This window comes from Pseudopodoces humilis, chromosome 4, assembly GCF_049639895.1.
Source record: "Pseudopodoces humilis isolate 2021_Gansu_Grassland_sample_001 chromosome 4, ASM4963989v1, whole genome shotgun sequence".
Taxonomy (NCBI): domain Eukaryota; kingdom Metazoa; phylum Chordata; class Aves; order Passeriformes; family Paridae; genus Pseudopodoces; species Pseudopodoces humilis.
This window is the reverse complement of record NC_142203.1, coordinates 53,487,880-53,508,457: the sequence shown is the minus strand read 5'-3', so window position 1 is coordinate 53,508,457 and position 20,578 is coordinate 53,487,880. Positions and strand designations below refer to the sequence as shown.

General features: G+C 39.0%; 1 protein-coding gene across 1 annotated transcript in view; it reads right to left on the bottom strand.

The window, feature by feature from the left end:
* The window catches only part of SV2C (synaptic vesicle glycoprotein 2C), an 86,008-nt gene that overhangs the window by 43,790 nt on the left and 21,640 nt on the right, over positions 1-20,578 (bottom strand). The window contains exon 3 of the mRNA XM_005532510.2: positions 4,829-4,980. Coding sequence (XP_005532567.1) covers positions 4,829-4,980 — 152 coding nt within the window. The remainder of the gene's footprint in view (positions 1-4,828; positions 4,981-20,578) is intronic.

Sequence of the window (20,578 nt, the reverse complement as noted above, 5' to 3'; positions counted from 1 at the left end):
CTGCCGTGGTACCTTGTAAGCAACATAGGTAAAGAGAGGGAAGAATAGAGTTTGCCAGGATCAGAATGTGATTGACAGAAACCCGTAGGAAACAGAGCCCCGTATCTTCCTTGCTCACAGAAAAATTTGCTAGGCTTTTATTCAACCTGTCCACAAACATATTTTCTCTTTCACTCTCAACCTAAAGTACCAAGGAAAAGGTTGTATTTGAAGCTCACTAATGAGCATCTTTAGTACTCATTAAGTAGATGTGCTAAAAGCTACTTAAACTTCTAGGGCTTACAAATATAAACATTGAAATGACCATATCAAACTCTGCATTACAGCACAGAAAGTAAAAAACCTAATAAAGTGACTTGTTTTGCTCTCCTAGCTGGATTTGCATCAGCAGCTCTTCTAAATTCTGCTGTATTCTGTCATTATTGTTCCCCAAGATGAAGGTTTTTTTAAAGTACACATTCAGTGTAATCTAATTTAATAGGATTATTTCAAATGAGGAACGACTCACAAGTAGAAGTTGATAACTTAAGTTAACATTGAAACTGCCTTTACACACTTCAATTAGGTCAGATTGAAAAAAGGTATAGATAGAGCTTCATCTGCAAAATACCTGATTAATGCATTGCATTAATCTTAATGCATTAAGTATTTGCAGGGGGGAAGCAGAGAACATTGGGAATCAATCACTTTATCTCTTAGAGGAATGTAAAACAGATCAACAGGTGTTGTGTTGTGTATTAGATGCCTTTATGTCTGATCTCTTCAATTTATGCAGCATGACACAGTCTCATAGCAAATGCAGGTTCAACCTTAGCAAATCCCTAAGTATTTTAAATTTTAAATTATATTTTTCACTTGTTAAGGTTGATTCTGAAGACAGAAGATATATCAGAAAGGAAATTGTATGAGGCAAATTTGAAAATTTATTCATGGTTTTAAACTTTGGTTCACGTTTCCTCCAGGTTTGAAAAAAAGGAAAATATATTGATTTCAAAGTCTGCAGATTTCTTCATGGGCTTTTTACAACTGAAGAAACCACTATGGTTCTCTTCCCCAGGCCATCTTCTTTGGCATTTCTCTTTGTACTGGACAACCGAAAAAATTCATATATCTTCTGCAAAAACTAAAATCTATTTCTACACTAGAAAATAGTACCTTGGGTCCAACTTTTTTCCAAAAAGCTGTTGCTATGGTATGAATTTGTTCTGAACTACCAGGAAAAGGAGGATTTTTAGAGACATGCTTGAGGAAAACAATAGGAAGGGAAAACAATATTAAGGGGTTGGAGATTTTTAAACTGAGAGTCCAGAATTTTAAAAATTAAAGAAGGATCAACCTATAAATTTCTTTTTCTAGCAGTGCAGGGTTATTTGGTCAAGAAGCCTTCTGCTTCCATTTGGAGCTACCAACCAGAATAATTTGATAGACAGGCATTTTCTTGTGTATGTTGGGAATATTCAGTGTTCCTTCTTTTTCTATTTTTTTAAAAAATGCTAATGTTTTTTTTCTTCATTTGCAGTTTTCTGGTCTACCCCAACACAGTGTTGAAGGAACAGTATCTGTTTAATAGAACAGGGGTGAGGGCACCTTGAGGGTCATCTGGAGCATCAGCTTGCTCCAAACCAGAATCAAACACAGCCACTGCAACAGGAATTTCAGTGCCTGAGGTTTCACTACTTTCATGGCAGTTTCATTCAGATGCTTAACTAACAGACCATTATAAAATCTTTTTCATTACCTATACTACCTTCCCTTGACAGAAATATCAGCTCAGTCTCTGTAAATCCACACCTCCCCTACCACGCAAAAGGGTCCAGGTCTGCTCACCAGAAGTGCTGAAAGATGGATGCCTCCTAAGATCCTTCTGCTTTTATTGCCCATCAAGCACTAGTACTTGCTGTGCCCTAAGCCTCTAACCCACAGATAGTACGTAACACTAGCGTGGGAATTTTTAACCCAATACCACTGCTACCATGTGACACTGAGAAACCCTTCAGCCCAACAAAAACCCAGAGAGAATAAGGGAGTTAAAAGGTTTTCTTTTTTTATTGCTGCTCCACAGTTTTAGTCCATCATGTTCTCAGTTAAATCTGCAGCAGGCTGAGAGGTTAATTCCTCCATTAACACTGCCTGATGCTTTACATGCCGTGGGCGGCACAGTGAGCCAGGAACTCTTTATCTCCTCATCTGCACAGTTGCTGCATGATGCTCTGCTGCCTTGCCTGTTTTATTACAACACAGTTCATCATGCTTTCATGCAGAAGGGGATTTCATTGCAGTTTTGAAGATAAGTTTATCTTTTTTATCTTCAGTTGGGTGACACAAAAACGGAGCAAACGTGACATGGAAAATACAACAGAAGCTGTTCTCAAGCCATCATGCAAAAGTGTGATAAAAGGATCATTTTCACTGTCAGTAGAGTAAATTTCTTCAGATGAATTTAACTGCTTTACTGCAACAATCTTCTGCTACAAACTGAGGAGTATTTTTCAGACCACTTTGCAAGCCACTTCTTAATCTAAAGAAAAAGAGATTGGTCCATTCTCCACACACTTACACTTGGATAGAAGCCATTATGGACTCAGACTCCTGTGCCAACAAAAAGTCTTATCTAATTATGGAAAGAAGAATTAAGAGCAGTCAACAGGTCTCCATTGGTAGGTCTAGTGAATTTAGCATGGTTCTAAGCTTTAGTTTCTTGTGCCCTTGGCAACATCCAGTGAATGAAGATTCTGTAAATATATTTGGCAGTTCATGTTAGTACTATACAACAACTGTATTTAAAACTTAACTTCTATCCTCTCTAAATTAAGTCCCAGTTTGTCATTTAATCGTATTGTCAGGAGAAAAGTTATAACCAAAAACCTTAAGAGAGAATAAAAATTAATATATTTTATAGACCAGGAAATGAATACAAAAAATTTCAAGTAGGAGACATAATTAAATCTTTTTAAATTAAAAGTTATTGTTAATATTTTAAGGGCAATGCTTTGCAAGTCAAGAGTGAGTGCATTATTTGGACACCTCTATGTCTGTATTTTTAAGTTCTGTGTTACTGTAAAGAACTTTATCATTTGTGACTAGTGACTACCTTATAATTTGTAATTCTGACTTTTAGTCACAGAAAAAAAACACCAGTTGTTTGCTGATGCAATAGAAAACTCCGCTGGAATAGAGAACATATTAATACATTCCCACTCACAACCAGAGAGACACATTACACCAGGCAAGAAATCTTCACTTCTGAAAAGGAATGTCCTTTCCTTAGACTTCTTATTGCTTACCTTAATAAACTGCAAGTAGTGATTTTTATGTCTAGCACTGAAGCATACTATGTTTTGAAATTGTTTTTTACTTTATTTTGTCTTAGGGTATTTAACAAATATGTGGAAAAAGCAACAAGACAAATAAGAATAACAACAAAAAATCAGTGCAGCACTCCTTTTTTTTGCTGCTAAAGAAAGAAGAAATGTTTTCCCTGTAGTGACACTGTTTTTGTATAAGTGTATGGTATTAAAATGTACTGCCATGTGATGTTCTAAAAGCACCTCAGTAAAGGATATAAAGTTATTTATAAAATCTACAAGAAATTAGACAATCTATGTAAATCAGTCTGTCATAATGTTTGCATTTTCCACTGGAAGATAAAAAAACAAAAGTCCACGGGAAAGCAGAAAAGTACTTGGCATCCAGAGCAATTTATTACTTGGGGGAAAAAAAATCCATATTGTGCCTTGTCAGCACAAATTCCTCTCTTTGTTTCCAGCAATTCAAAGTCGAAAGGCAAGGTTGAAGATATAGATTCAGGTTAAGTGTACTGAACCCTAAAATTAATTTTAATGTAACAGTCTAGGTATTTGATTAGTCTGCATTATTATAATTTATTTATGGACATTATCGCTTGCTAAATGTTCCCATCACTTTGGGCAAACCTTCACAATAATGGCTTTGATAAACCTCTTTGCTTTGCTAAAGAAAGCTGTTTTGGATGCCAGCTTACTCACAGTGCTGCTTTACTTCATTTGAGACCTGCCAGAGAGAACTGCTTGAGAAGCTGATTTTTAAGAACCCCTGAGCAGTCTCAGCAACCCTGGAGACCCGTGAACACTTAACTCTTCTAAAAGGCAAGCCTGGGAGACAAAGAACTGAATCTGTACCTCCATATTACATTTAACTATGTCAGGGCAATTAAAGAGTTCTTTGACAGAGTAGCTTCTATTTCATATGATTATAACTTCAGCCACTGCCTTCATACATCCTTACAGCATTTAAATGTACTCTGTTACATCTATCCGTTTTTACACCACTAGAAATATCTACTAAGAAACATTCAGTACAGATTTATTCTCAGACTAATTTCAAATTTCAGCACTGCAAACATCAAGAAAAGCTCTTACTCTGCTTCGCAAGAATGTTTAATTCAATTAATCTATCACTGTGTCAAAAGAACTGCTAATTTGACATTCCAGCAATTTAAAATTTCTCTGATGCAAATCTTCACATCATCTATTTTCTCCAGATTTAACAATAACACCAATTAAATTGTCATGTGTACAGGTTCTCAGTGTTTTAAAGAATCAGACTAAATGTGGATATTGGTGAAGTTTTGCATCTTGCAATAAATTATTTCTTATTTGATGTACAACCTATTCCCACTGTATACTCCAAAATGAATTAATTTATTTTTATCAGTTAGGTCAGTAGTTCAAGAACAGACGTGATGACTCTTCGTTAAGCTGTATTTCAAGATCTTTACTTTCATACTTTCATTTCATAGAAGACCTCCAAATCACAATGAGATTTTTCTTTCTTCTATGTCTTTTCTTACCATAGTGAGGAATTATTGCCCAAGCCATTGCAGAAGCGTAGATGCCACCAATCATCCAAAACATACAGAGCCAGCTCAGGTGTTCACCTCGTTTCTCCCGAGCAAGCACTTCCGAAAAATAGGAGAAGACTGTTGGCATAGCTCCACCGATTCTAAAAGGAGATACAGATCATGGATTAAGCAAGGGAGTAACAGCTAGAGAAAGTTTGAACAAGTCCATAGCAGCAGTCATCAGAAACCTCAAATACAAGCGGCTTCTCTGGCAAGTATTTTTTCTCAAATTGCACCATGTGTTGGAGAACTCTAGAGAAAACTTTCATCGGTTTGGATGACATTTTTGTTAAATATTTCCTTGGAAGTTCTGTGTACTATTTATTTCATTTAATGTTTCAAGGGGATTGTTAATGTGTCAGTCACTGGAACAGACACCAGCTCAAAGTCTTGACTTTCACCATTACAAAATCATGGCTGTCTACTGACAAGTGTCAAAATACATTGGTTCTAATGGAAAAATATTAATCATTTTCCCAAAGAGTAATAGGTTATTTCTCTAAGTCTTACCTCCCACAATTTAGGTAACCAAGAGGTAACTAACTCTTGATGGTTTTTTTTACAATTCAAAACATATTCTACTCAGTTGCACTACATGAATAACTAAGCCCATGCTGGCTTATTACTTAATTTTTTATGAAAAGCATATGCGTATGCATTCATAATAAAAAATATTCATTTTTTCTTGGTAAAATAAACATGGTCTGAAGGTCAGTTGAACAAAAAAAAAAAAAAAGAAAAAGAAGATTCAACACGGTTTTACAAAAATTAAAGTAACTCAAAATATGTATCATTTTTAGTACCAGTTTCCAAGTTATCTTTTACTATCTTTACCTGTTCACTATGTACACAAGCTGTTTAATATTCTACATCAGGATAAGTGCTTCTAGATTTTGTTTTTTCCAGTTAAGAAAATACCTTCAGATTACATACTTGAAAGCAATATATGGCATGGTTTGAATTTTTAAGTGAATTTTAAAGATAAATGCATACTTATAATGTCATCTGGGAGCTGCCAAACTGAAAGCAAACAGCAAACTTCAAAACAGTTTTAAACAAATATTAAAAAGGGAAATATGGCTACAGAAATGGTATTTCACCACTAAAAAAATTCAGTGCCATAGCCATACAGTTTATTTTAATGTATCTTCATGTACTGGGATGAAGTACTGGATTGAGCTGTTATGCTTGTACAGGGGACTGCTGTTTTCTCTTTTCCTTTATACACGTTTTCACAGAATCAGAACCATAGAGTCCGTTAGGCTGGAAGGGAAAGACCAGCTGATTCCAACCCCTTCATGTGGGCAGGGACACCTTCACTAGACCAGAGTTCTCACAGCTCCCTCCAACCTGGCCTTGAACACTATTGTGGATGGCATAACATTCCTCAGTAACCTGGAACAGTAACCTGTTCCAGTGCCTCACCGCCTTCACAGGAAAGAATTTCTTCTTAATATCTAACCTAAACCTGTTCTTTTTCAGTTTGAAGCCTTGTTCTGTCACTACATGCTATTGTAAAAAGCTTCTCTCCATTTTTCTTACAAGATCCCTTCAGGTACTGGAGGGTCCAATTAGGACATCCTGAAGCCTTGTCTACTCTGAAATACTGCTGATCAATATTCAGCTTTACAATGAATCTTTTGCATAGTTGAACCTGCTAGCTGGTAATGCAAACATTTACACCTCTAGGAATTCTTGTTACATATACAGCTAATAAAGGCTGTATCCCATTTCTTCTCATGGGTGGAAATACTGAAAGCCTCCACTAGGAAACTGCCCTGTCAAAGGCAACAAGCGACAATGTCCTTGGAGCTTTCCCTGGAAACCTGGGCTGAGATAAAATTGAGGGGTCATGGCTAAGGGTAGAGACACAACTCATTTTCCTGTGATGGGGAAACCCTTCTATCTCAGTGCTTTTATGGATTCAGGGCTCTCTGGTTCCCAAAATATAAATGGATTACAGCTATGATGTAAACCCTCCAGGGTGCAGAGACAGCTTTGAATTGCACTCCCACAATTTTCCAAATAGAGTACTCATGGCTCTAATTAGAGTTTATTTTCTAAGGTTAAAAATTTACTAGTACAACCAGAAACAAGATATTCTTGTTTCTTGACAAAGCTGAAAACTGTGGCTGGGGAGTTATAGGTGCCCACTTTCAAGAAGACCTAATTTAATAGGCTGCTCATGGCATCAATTGCGTGGATGTTTCAAACTGAGAAAACCTACCTTTTCTTAATGTCATAAAATTTAGAGAACCTGACCAAAAGTAGCAAAAAAAAGGCATCTCCTACCTGTCAGCATGAACCAACTATATTATGGATGCTGAGAGATAGATGCTGCTTTAGCAGTCAAAACTGCTCCAAGTAGGTTGATGTATATGCTACACCCTAAAGATTCCCCAAAGCTACAGAAAAACCCTGTCTATACTGACCAAATCAATAGTGCAATTTTCCTAGCAGATAGACTTTTTATACATGTTAAAGGAATTCAGGAGCCAGAAAATAAAAATGTTTATTTAGGTTATGCAAATAAGCAGGAAAAAAATAATTAGCTCTGAAAACTTAAAATTTTTCTGTTTCAACCAGTTGGTTTATTTGGCACTTCCAATGAGTATGTCAACAGGCTAAGAAACAATTTAAAGTCCAGATATCATGCTCATATTGACTAAACAGTGAAAATAACCTGTCTAGGGTTTAAAGGAGAAATACAGGATGTATTTCCATCATAATGAAAATTGCTGCTATGTGTAGTTGTAGGTCCTTGTTTCACAGAGATAGTATAATGAAGTGTGTTGTGCACTTTTTTGCACCTCAAACCGGAGAATGGAAAATGTGTTTCTCAGCTGGTTGAACTCTTTCTTCTGGCCTCATATAAGTGCAGACTGATACTGCTACAATATTTTAGGATACTCGCACCTATGAAGCTCTTCCTACATTAGAAAGCTACTACAAGGACTAAAAAGCTATTATGAATGTCTTAGAAAAGCTAATCAACAGCAAAACTGGAGGAGCAAAGAGAGAGATGGAGACGAAACATCCTCCTGCAGAAGACTGTGCTTTTGCTCTTAAAGCTGAAAAATCTCAAAGTGGCAGTAGCCATGTCTCCATTCCCTAAAACTTGCACCCAAATGCAGAGCAAGTGACAGCAGAAAGGGAGAGTAAGAACAGCTACAACTGTTATCACACCAAACAACAATGATAAATAGCCTTAAAAACTGAATGGACCTTGAGAACTCCTCCAAGGAGCAAAGAAATTTCTTCCTGACTTGCAGAAATTTAAACTTGTGCTTGGAACTACAGTAATTTTCTATTATAGAACTAATATGGTACCTGGTATATGGAACTCTGCTAGCAGAAGCATAAACTACCTCTCAAAGCCTTGGGCAAGAGAAGATCAGAGTATCTCCAATTTCCATCGGTGTCTTGTAAGGATTTTCCAGATCCTTCAGCTGCTACTGCTATTTATTCATTAGCTTATCAAAAGTTCATATTTTAAAAACCCACCACCAAATCATCCAACAGCTGCAAGGAAGAATATAATTCTTACAGTTTAAAAAAAAATAAAAGGTAAGCTAGGTGAGCCCTTCCCTATGGAAGGAACAGAATTTGATTCTCAATATTTTTATTGTATTGTATTGTAGGTTTGAAAGCAACTACCTCTTTGTTGCCCACTAACATTTTGTGAAATGCATGGTGACATGCACAGGAGTGAATTTCAAGTAAAACTAAAAGCAGAGCCACTACTATTTTTTCAGTAGGAAGACTTCATCTTTTGTTTTAAGGGAAATAAATGCAAATGCTATTTTCCCACACCATGCAGTGTTAAGTCTGCTTCTGGCAATTAAGTGGTATGATACAGTGGGCTGTTTGCTGTTACTGTGTTTGTAATTATATGGCTCACCATCACTTGTAGAAAATTATTTGATACATGAAACTATATTCTTCTCTTATGTCTGCCTGTGCAGATGACAAGCACATGAAAACTGTGTAGACTTGAGAGGAACATTAATTCTAGAAATGGAAAGGATTTTAACTTTCCTAAACATAAATTATTCAAACAAGCTGAAGTTTTTATATTTCATCTGTTATTCATTTCTGTTATCTCTTCAGTTATTCTAACCAAAGCAGTGGATATAAGCATGTTACTCACAGGTAACAGAGAGAAATCCATGCACTACTTCCTTAGAGGTCACAAGAAGTATTTATCTTGTTAGTATGTACAAAAACTAAGTACTTTTTTAATATCTTCACAGGTAAATTGTGTGGAATCTGAACTTTTAAAAAAAGATTTTAAAACACTGATATAAACCTCTGGGATGATGAACATGAGTGATATCTGTCTCCTGAATAACACATGCTGTAATGAGACACAATCTGATACCAACAGGAGGCAAATCTTCATTGAGCTTGTCCAAGATCATGAAATAAGCACTCTCACTCAATGAAGATCAGATTATTCATGTGAAATGAAAGGATGCATGCCTTCAGCCTTGCTTTTTTTGTAAATATGTATAAATATATGCAAGAACAGCACTGAAGAAACAGCAGGAACCTTTTGCTACTGAACATATTGTTTATATGTGGGAGAAAAGCATATATGTCAATCAAAAGAATGATAAATATTGATCTTTTTTTCAGTTATTCTTCATCTTATGTAATAAACCTCACCAGAAGTAGGCAGAGCAAGAGGGAATGCATATTCATGTATTTATGTACACGCTCAGGTCACGTTTGTTCTGAGAAAGGTAAAACCAAAAGGAGATTTAAGTGATGCACCTTAGGAGAGTGGGATTCAGAGAAGCAAACAATAAGCTAAGATACATTTGCATTTTCTTTGTTACAAACAAAGATGATAAATGTCTGCTAATCTACCTTCAGAGCTGTGATTTGTCACAACAGATTTTGGCAACTGCACAGTGTGACAGCTGGGATGAAAACACGTCTGTGAGGCATTCAGAAACCTCTGGCTTCAGATAGAAGCTATTGTTTATTTGCTGATTCACTAGCCAAAGGGGCTTGAAATGCAAAAGCATACATGAAATAATTAGGACAAAAAGCCCTTACAGAATACTAAATATACAAGGTAGGATTGTGTTCTTCTGAAATGCCTTGTCTTCTCTTTCAAACTTGAACAACATCCAGACTAAAAATAGATACTGTCTGTGAGAGATGGCATTTGCAAGTTGTCACCTTCTAATTTGCTATTTGTTAAAAAGTGATAGAGCTCAAAATACAGATTCAGAGATTTAGAATCTGCCCATCACTGTTTGTCCTTCCATTCAATTACACAAAACTCTTCTTCTTAATAGTTTTCTACCCCAGTACCACAAGTCTCATTGAAAAATATCTCTGTTGTTTTCCTTTCAGAACTGCCATTAGACTGGCAAAGTATCTAAGGGTGAGCAAACAGATTGACCTTTTCCTTTAGAACTGTTGGATAAAGCCCTAGAAAACTGCATCACACTAAAGACTAAGCTTCGCCGATCATTGTACCCATTTTTAAATGCAATTGTTTCTTTGAACTATGAATAATAAGGAAGTTTTCTTGCAGGTACATAAGTAGCCTGTGTGCTATTAATAGCAAGAGAGTCCTTGTAAAAAATATTCACATGATAATTTACTTAACTCTACAGTAGTTAGTTCCAATGGAAGATGAATTGACAAAAAAATATTTCATTCCCTGTATTTACCCAACACTTTTAAAAAATCAAGTTTAATTTACATTCAAGCATATAATAGCAAAGAATTTGTCAGACATGTCAGATAAATTGCTTTCATATATGCCAGTATTGGTAGCCACAAAATCACTGATAATGAATTCTTTATTTTGTAGATTTTCTTATTTTTTTTTAATTCTTCTTTTCAAGATTTTACTTGAAAGAAAAATACCATGGTCAGTGTCTGCTATAGATCACCAAACCAGGAAGAAAAGGGAGGTGAAATAGTCTAGAGGCAGCTGGGAGAACTCTCACAATCACTGGCCATCATTCTTGTGCGGGATTTCAACCTACCAGATGCCTGCTCCAGAAATTTAAGCAGTGGAGAGGAGCCAGCCCAGGAGGCTCCTGGAGTGTGTGGATGATAATGCTTTGACACAGCTGGTCAGGATGTCAGCAAGGGAGGGAACTCTGCCGTACCTGCTCTTTGTGAACAGAGAAGGACGACTGGATGATATGATATGATTATGATGATTGGAGGGTCTCTGAGTCACTGTCATCACAAAATGACAGAGCTTTCATTGTTGGAGAAGTAAGAAGTATGGCAAGGAGAACATGTACCTTGAACTTGTAGAGGGTAGACTTAGGCCTGTTTAGAAGCCTGATTGAGAAAATCCCATGGAGGCAGTTGTGGTGGGCAAATGAGCCCAGGACATTCTTCAGGAAAATTCTAGAATCATGATCAGGCTGTCAGCATGTGCTTAAAGCTGGACCAACAGGGAAGAAGACCAGCCTGACTGAACGAAGAGACTAACTCCAGAAAAAAACAAGAGTATAGGATCTATGAAAGTCTAGGCAGGCTGCTCAGGAGGAGTACAGGGATGTCATGAGGTCATGCAGGGAGAAAATCAGAAGACCCAAAGCCCAACTGGAACTTAATCTATCTACTGCTGTAAAAGGCAAAAAAATGTTTCAATAAATATATTTCCAACAAAGGCAGGCTAAAGAGGATACCCAGCCTTTTTTACATGAAGGGGGAAACACAGTGACAAAAGGTAAAGAAAAGATTGGGGTCTTCTTTGTCTCAATTTTTAATCTGCTATAGACTACCAGTCAGACCAGTTGTTTTCAGGGTACCCAGCCTCCTGATGTATAAGAGAGAAAAAGCAGAATGCAGCCTACATCATCCAAAGAGAAATGTTCAGTGACTCATTACAGCACTTAGACATGCTCAAGTGTGTGGGCCTGGATGGGATGCAGGGGTCACAGAGCTGCTGTTGGAAGTGCTCACTGAGACGCTTTCTGTCATTTACCAGCAGTCCTGGCTAGCTGGGAAGGTGTCAGTTACCTGGAGGCTGGGATATATGATACCCATCTACAAGGAGCATTGGAAGGAGGATCTGGGAAACTATGGGCTTGACCTTGGTGTCCAGGAAGGTCATGGAGCAGATCAGCCTGCACCATCACATGGCACATACAGGAGAACCAGGGGATCAGGCCCAGCCATCACAGGTCTAGTTTGTCAAAAGCAGGTCCTGCTTGATCTCCTTCTATTATAGGGTTACTCACTTTGTGGATGAGGGAAAGATTGTGGACATTGCCCAGCAGGACTTTAGTAAACCTTTGAAACCATCTCCCAAAGCATTATCCTAGAGAAACTGGCAGCTGATGGCTTGGGCAAACACACTGCTCACTGGGTAAAAATCTGTCAGGATGGCTGGGCCCAGAAAGCAGCAGTGAATGGAGTTACATCCAGCAGGTGTTCAGTCACCAGTGCTGCTGCTCAGTACTGGTGCCAGTCCTGTTTAATTCCTTCGTTGATGACCTGGACAAGAGGATCAGCTGCACCCTCAGTCAGTTTGCAGGTGACACCAAGCTGGGTGGGAGTGCAGATCTGCTGGAGGGTGTGAAGGCTCTGCAGAGGGATCTGGACAGGCTGGATCATGAGCTGAGGCCAGTGGTGGGAGGTTCAACAAAGCCAATAGCTGGATCCTGCCCTTGGGTCACAACAACCCCAGGCAGCACCACAGGCTGGGGCAGAGTGGCTGGAAAGGACCTGGGGGTGCTGGTGACAGCAGCTGAACATGAGCCAGGATGTGCCCAGGTGGCCAAGAAGGCCAATGGCATCCTGGCCTGGCTCAGCAATAGTGTGGCCAGCAGGAGCAGGGCAGGGATTGTCCCCCTGTCCTGGGCACTAGTGAGGCCACATCTCAAATCTTAGTTTAGTTTTCAGCCCCTCACTACGGGAAGAACATTTTGATGCTGGAACATGTTCAGAGAGGGCAACAAAGTTGGCAAAACTTTTTGGAGCAAAAGTCCTAAGAGGAGTGACTGAAGGAACTGGACATCTTTCAGCTGGAGAAAACAAGAAAAAAAGCATTATCACTCCCTACAATTATCTGAAAAGAGGTGTAGACAGGTTGGTCTCTCCTTTTCCAAGTAACAAAAAATAGAGAGGAAATAGCCTCAAGCCATGCCAGAGGAATTGCAAGGTAGAAGAAATTTCTTCATAGAAAGGTTTGCAAATCATTGTAACAGGCTGCTCAGGGAAGTGTGGAATGTCTGTCCCTGGAGGGTTTTAAAGTATGTATGTATGTATGTATGTATATAGATGAGGTGCTTAGGAATAAGGTTTAGTGGTGGACTTGGAAGTATTACGTTGATGGTTGACTTCAACAATTTTAAAGATCCTTTCCAACTGAAATAATTATATGTTTTTTTAATATTCTTTTGATCTTTTTTCTGTCATGTAGTCTCCCTTTATTTAGCCTTGTCTAGTCTTTTTCTCCCTTTTGTATGATCTTCCTTTCCTCATAAAAATACTGTCTTCTCGTAGGGAAGGGAAGAGAAGGTTTAAGGAAGACTACTTCTCCCTGAGGTTTAGATTCATCAGTCTTTACCTCCATCTGAAGCTGCAAGGACTGCATCAAAGTTATTTCTGCAGCTCAGACCTTGCCAGCTGCTTACTTGGCTTCACAGAGAAGTGTATATCCCTTCTGGCATAGCCTATCAGCTTTGAAGCCAGTCACCTGCAGAGCTATTCATTAGCACACAGTGTAAAAACACTGATAGCCCTGGGTAGGACACAGCTGGGTGCTGAAGAGGAATCAGAGGCAGAAGATTACAACCTTTTGAGAGTGAGTGAATAGAAGGTGCTTCATGAAAAAGAAGTGGAACAAGTGGGTATGAAGTAGTAAAAGATAAATACAACATGCTACTAAATAGTGATGACATTAAATTATAAAAGCTGGATGTTGGTCTACACCTGAAGTTCCTGAAGGAACTACTTGTGTAGGCCAGCCATCTTGTCCTGTTTCTACATGGTCTACATCTCTGTTGGAACATTTTTGCAGTTGTTATGTATGCAGACTGCTTGCACACCCTTCTTGTCATAGTCTCTGAGGGGTGGATATACAACTCTTAAGTGCTTCTTGACACTAGACATAATATTCAAGAAGGTAAAAAAAATTGTAAAAGTCAGAATGTGTGGACTTACACAGGCAACCCCTCAAAACTGGAAAACTACAAGAAACAAGCTACAAGAAACTACATTCACAGTTTTGGATTTTTGCTAATTTATGGTTCCCCAAGAAAATTTGATTCCCCATGAAAATTTTGATTCCCCATGAAAAATTTGAGAAAATATCCGAACTATGAGTTTTGTTCTACCATAGTGATGCCAGCACTCTGTGGTAGATCCCAGTAATGTAGAAGGAGAACTGCAGGAAGGTTTAGAGATTGTCTAAGGACAGATGAAGAAAATTGTCTGAAGTTAAGTCTCAGTTTTAATGAAGTATAGTCTAAAGTAATCTGGAAAAGGACAGCTACATTAATACATCCTGAGAAAGACTTTTATTCAGAAGGGATAACAGGCCGAGGACAAGCTTCTTAATAGCTTTTATTTACATCAGTTAATGATATCTAACCTGTATTTCCTCATACTTCTGTGGGCTTGGAGAAGAAATTAGGCCAAATTGGCAATTTTGGCAAACTCAAAGAAATATTTGCAGTCTGGAAATACTGCATACTTTTAAAACAGGACACATTTATTGATCAATTTTTATTTTGCTCAGAAGAAAGAATATCTTTCTACCAGGAGCAAACATGAAGTTGTCTGAAAAATTTCTAAATTGTAGTTCACCTCAGGATATTTATTTCAGCTAGTTTTCACTGTATGGAAACTTTGATTTCTTTTAAAAGTAATATTTGGGCTGGAGAAGCATGATGTTTCCCCCCAAATTGTATAATCTCTGCATATCTCAAAGCAACCAAAATGAAATTTACTGGGATACGACAAATCTGTAGTGCAGTTTTAATCCCTTTATTATAAATTTAGTTGTTGTACTTTTTGAAAAAAATACATCTAAAATTATAAGTATAAAAAAAATAAACTAATAGTAGCTTAGATTAATGATTTTGAAAAATTAGATAAAATTACGTAGCTGAGAATAATATTTCACAGTGGTGATGTTGAACAGACAACAACTCCATCTTCATTCAAGTTAATGTTGTGAGTCATTCTCTGTATCAGAGAAACCCTCCTTTGACATTTTCAGACAGATACAACAAGGTGCTTTTTGATGATAAATATTTGCACTTTCCCCCATTGGCTAATGATGAATACAACTCACAGTTCCTTTTCTAGATATTTTCACTTTTTTGTGAAAAAACATGTGAAAATCTTGTCTAAAGCCTCCTAGGCCTTTATCAAGCTTTTGGATTCAATATCCATTTGAGTTTTTGTTTTCAATTGGTCAATGGAAGAATCACAGTTCTAATATTTTTTCTGGAAAGGGGAATTATTTTGCAGGCTTTCCAACATGTTGTCATTCTTTTGTCTGGCTAAAGCCTACCTTTCAGAATTTTATATGTTTCAATACTCTTTATGCAGCAGGATCTTGATATTACTCATAGTGGTTTGCATTTGAAATATCTTTTTTTTTGCCTGCAAAAGTTTTACTAATCTTAGGGGTTTTTCCATTTAAAAATGGGGGGGGAGATGTACTTGAAGGGGTATTTTTTCCCTGAATATTTTACTTCTATAACACAGTTTCACTGCAAGCAATTTTGAGAATATATTTTATAGTATTTTTAAATAAATAAAATCTATCAGATACTGGTTTTATTTTTCATGCATCTTAACCTTTATTTTTATTATCTAGAAAATAACAGGGCAGTTTAAACTCTATATACCTGAATTATTTTAGATAATTTGAGTATTCCTTGATATTTCTGTAATCTTTAATTAAAAGAAAAAATTGTTCAGATAACTCTCTGTCCCTTCAGAAAACTCCTGCTCCTCTCCAGTATGAGTAATACTATTTTGCCTTTAAAATATATCTTTCAGTTCTTTCCTTAAAATCATTCTAATTCCACAGTTGGGCTCTTTGAATCACACAAAATTACTGGAACAAAGCATCCTCCCTTGAAAACTGAATTACAGTGGAATGTCATCAAAAACACTAGGGAAAATGTGTACCTTTCCCCAAAGGAAACCATAGACCTGGTTACTTGGATATGGAGAAGGCTGAGGCACTCAACTTTTTTTTTTCCCCTCAGTTTTCACTGCAAAGAGCTCCACTCACACCAGCTGCAGAAGGTCAGGCAGGGGGGCTGGAAGAATGACAACTTTCCACTCTAGGAGGTGTTCAGGTTCAAGAACATCTAAGTAGCCTGAAGGTGCACAGGCTGATGGGACCTGATAAGATACATTGGTGGGTCCTGATGGAATTGGAAGACAAAGTTCATAAGCCACTATCCTCCATATCTGAGAAATTGTGGCAATTTGGTGACTTGTTCATTGACTGGAAAAGGGGAAGCACCCATCAAGATGAACTTTTCCTCATCTGAGAAGCAGATTCTTTTCTAGAAGATTCATGGCTTTCACACTGCTACCCTAAAACCATCTGAAGGGGATTATTCATCGGAAAAATACAATCTTTGAAGAAAACAGCAAATATGAGCCAACCATGAACCTCTCTCTGCAGTAATTTCTGTGAGGAATGATTCTGCAGTTCATGCTGTCATTTTTGTTGTTGTTTTGATTGGTTTGGGGTTTGTTTTGTTTTGGAGATTCCATTTGAAATATCATATATGGTGACAAATTATCTATGATTTATCCCTGTAGCTCTCAAAGATGAAGTAGGAGGATTTTGAACAGAGTGAGGAAAGTACAGGATACAGATATGAAGGGGCTGCTCCTTCAAGGACCATTAATCATAAGCTGAGTACACAAGAGAACATGGTTCCCAGTCAAGGATGTACATGTATCACAAGGAAAGCTGCTGACACTTACTGGAAAAGCTCCTGGACAGGTGAGGAGGAAATGGTGCAGGCAATTTTCTAATGAGGCATAATAAATACATATTTTGCAATATATCCCTAAATGGACAATTTAGGTTAAAGCCAAACCTGTCTGCTAACAAACAAACCTTTGTAGCATAAGGGTCCAGGGAATTGGCCAGGCTAAGCAGTAATACAACAAGCTTCTCAACTTTGCCAGGATCACAAAAGAGTGAAAGTGTCATGAAACATGATCTGTAGTGTTTCTCCATGGGGTGAAAAAAAAATAGCTCCTGGAACTGACGATGATTTATGGTGTGGGAATTTTAAAATTTTGTTTTTCTATGGGATTTGGGGTTTTTAGGAATTAGAATATTGCCATTTTCCCTTGTTATCTTATATAGTCATATCTGATAATCTGGTGACAGACTAAGGAGATTTTTCTAGCAAGAAGACTCCTCACATCTTTCTCTCTCCTCTTGTCCTTCTATTCCTCTTCCTAAATCAGTTTAAAACTACTGAGTGCCATGGTAATTTCTTTTTGGTATTCATGTCGAGCCCTAGCCTACTTCAGATGAGTTCAAAGGATTTCTCAAAACACAAATATCACACAACTGCATTGCTGAACCATGGCTATGTAACATAAAGGAAACAAACCATAAAAGCAGTGGAGTTCCTGTGTATGACTTTAACACAGCTGCTGTGCTCTCACCAGATGCTGTCTATTCAGCATACTAAAGACTGATGGTGGTCTGAGTTGGAACTGTAATTAGGAGCCTTAATCTGAACCAAGCAATGACCAGAAGTGCTAAACTAAGCAGTCTGTAGAAGAGAGCTCTTGTGTATCCAAGGGTGCAGTAGAGGTAGAGGCTTTCTCATAGTAATTTACTTACGTACCTCTGTCTCTGCTCATAAGAGTTTAAATTTATAAATTTAATCACTGAGAAGTTATTTATATGAAAAGTAAAGAAAACACAGGTCTATAAAAAACATTCTTTCAGAGAGAATAATAATATTTATTAAGGGGAAGGCCAACAAGGCTGACATCCTGCTGGGAGTCTGTTATCGTCCACCCAAACAGGAAGAAGAGATGGACAACTCATTCTATAAGCAGCTGGAGAATGTCTCAGGATCACCAGCCCTTGTTCTTGTAGGTGACTTCAACCTGCCAGACATTTGCTGGAAACTTAATACAGCAGAAAAGAGACAGCCCAGGAAATTGTTTAGAGTGTATGTTGGACAACTTTTGTCGCAGCTGATGGGCGAGCCCACCAGGGAAGGGACTATGTTAGACCTGTTTTTTGCAAATAAAGAAGGGCTGGTGGGAGATGTGGTGGTGACTGGAGACTGCTTGGGGCACAGTGATCATGAAATTATAGAGTTCTCAATATTTGGTGAAATCAGGAGGAGCACCAATAAGACTTTTACATTGGACTTCTGGAGGGCAGCCTTTGGTCTATTTAGGGGACTTATTCAGAGTGTTCCTTGGGAAGCAGCCCCTTAAAAGCAAAGAAGTCCAGGAAAGGTGGATGTGCTTCAAAACAGAGATCTTGAGGGCACAGGAACAGACTATCCCTGTGTGCTGAAAGACGATTCAATGAGGCAAACATCCAGCCTGGAAGAGCAAGGAGGTTTTAGAGGAATTTAGGAATAAAAAGAGGATGTATCAGCTTTGGAAGGAGGGTCAGGTCTCTCAGGAAGTATTTAAGGGGGTTGCTAGGGCATGTAGGAAAAAAATTACAGAGGCCAGAGCTCAGTTTGAACTTAAAACAGTGACTTCTGTAAAGGATAATAAAAAATATTTTTACAAATACATTAAAAGTAAAGGAAGGGTAAGACCAACCTTTGTTCAGTCTTATGCTGGAGGGAACTTAGTAACTGCAGATGAGGAGAAGGCAGAAGTGCTCAATGCCTTCTTTGCCTCAGTTTTTAGTGGGAAAGCAAGCCTTCAGGACAGCTGTCCTCCTGGGCTGGTAGATGGTGGCAGGGAGCAGAATGGTCCCCCCATTATCCGAAAGGAGGCAGTCAGAGACCTGCTGAGCTGCTTGGATGTTCATAAATCTATGGGAACAGATGGGATCCATCCCAGGGTGATGAGGAGTGGCAGATGAGCTTGTGAAGCCACTCTCCATCATTTACCAACAGTCCTGGCTCACTGGTGAGGTTCCAGATGACTGGAAGCTGGCCAATGTGATGCCCATCCACAGAAAGAGTGGGAAGGAGGATCCTGGTAATTATAGGCCAGTGAGCCTGACCTCAGTACCAGGTAAGGTAATGGAGCAGTTTATCCTGAGTGTCATCACACAGCACCTAGAGGATGGCCAGGGTATCAGACCCAGCCAGCATGGGTTCAGGAGGGGCAGGTTGTGTAAGACCTACCTGATCCCCTTCTATGACCAGGTGACCCACCTGGTGGATGCAGGAAAGGCTGTGGATGTGTCTATTTGGACTTCAGCAAGGCCTTTGACGCTGTCTCCCACAGCACACTCCTGGAACAGCTGGCAGCCCATGGCTTGGACAGGAGCACTCTGTGCTGGGTTAGGAACTGGCTGGATGGCCCAGAGAGTGGTGGTGAACAGTGCTGCACCCAGCTGGCAGCCAGTCACCACTGGTGTCCCTCAGGGGTCTGTGCTGGGGCCAGTCCTGTTCAATATTTTTATTGGTGACATGGATGAGGGTATTGAGTCCTTCATTAGTAAATTTGCAGGTGACACTAAGCTGGGAGTGTGTGTTGGTCTGTTGGAAGGTAGGAGGGCTCTGCAGAGAGACCTGGAATGGTTGGATGGATGGGCAGAGTCCAATAAGATGGAGTTTAATAAGTCCAAGTGCCGAGTCCTGCATTTTGGCCACAATAACCCCCTGCAGCACTACAGGCTGGGGATGGTGGGTCTGGACAGTGCCCAGGCAGAAAGGGAGCTGGGGATGCTGGTGACAGCCAGCTGGACATGAGCCAGCAGTGTGCCCTGGTGGCCAAGAAGGCCAATGGCCCCTGGCCTGGATCAGGAATAGTGTGTCCAGCAGGAGCAGGGAGGTCATTCTATCCCTGTACTCGGCACTGGTGAGGCCACACCTGGAGTGCTGTGTCCAGTTCTGGTCCCTCAGTTCAGGAAGGACATTGAGACACTTGAGCACACCCAGAGGAGGCAACGAGGCTGGTGAGGGGCTGGGAACACAAACCCTGTGAGGAATGGCTGAGGGAGCTGGGGCTGTTTAGCCTGGAGAAAAGTAGACTCGGAGGAGGAGTCTATCTATTATCACTCCCTACAACTTCCTGAAAGGTGTTTGTAGTCAGGTGGGGCTGTCTCTTTCTCCAGGCAGCAACTGACAGAACGAGAGGACACAGTCTCAAGCTGCACCAAGGGAAATATAGGCTGGATATTAGGAAAAAGTTTCTTACAGAAAGGGTGATAAAGTATTGCAATGATCTGCCCAGGGAGGTGGTGGAGTCACAATCCCTGGATGTGTTTAAAAAAAGATTGGATGTGGCACTTGGTGCCACGGTTTAGTTGAGGTGTTAGGGTTGGGTTGGACTCGATGATCTTGAAGGTCTCTTCCAACCTGGTGATTCTGTGAATTCTGTGAATCTGGCACAGTTTAGGACCCCATTTTAAAGTTGACTATCTTGATGCAATGGTATTATAAACAATATTGTGCACACAGAGACATTAGAAACTTAATAAATATTACCAAAATACACCTCTGTGTATTTAGCATACACTGTGAGGAGAGTGTTATTTTGCTGACCGAACAAAATACATAA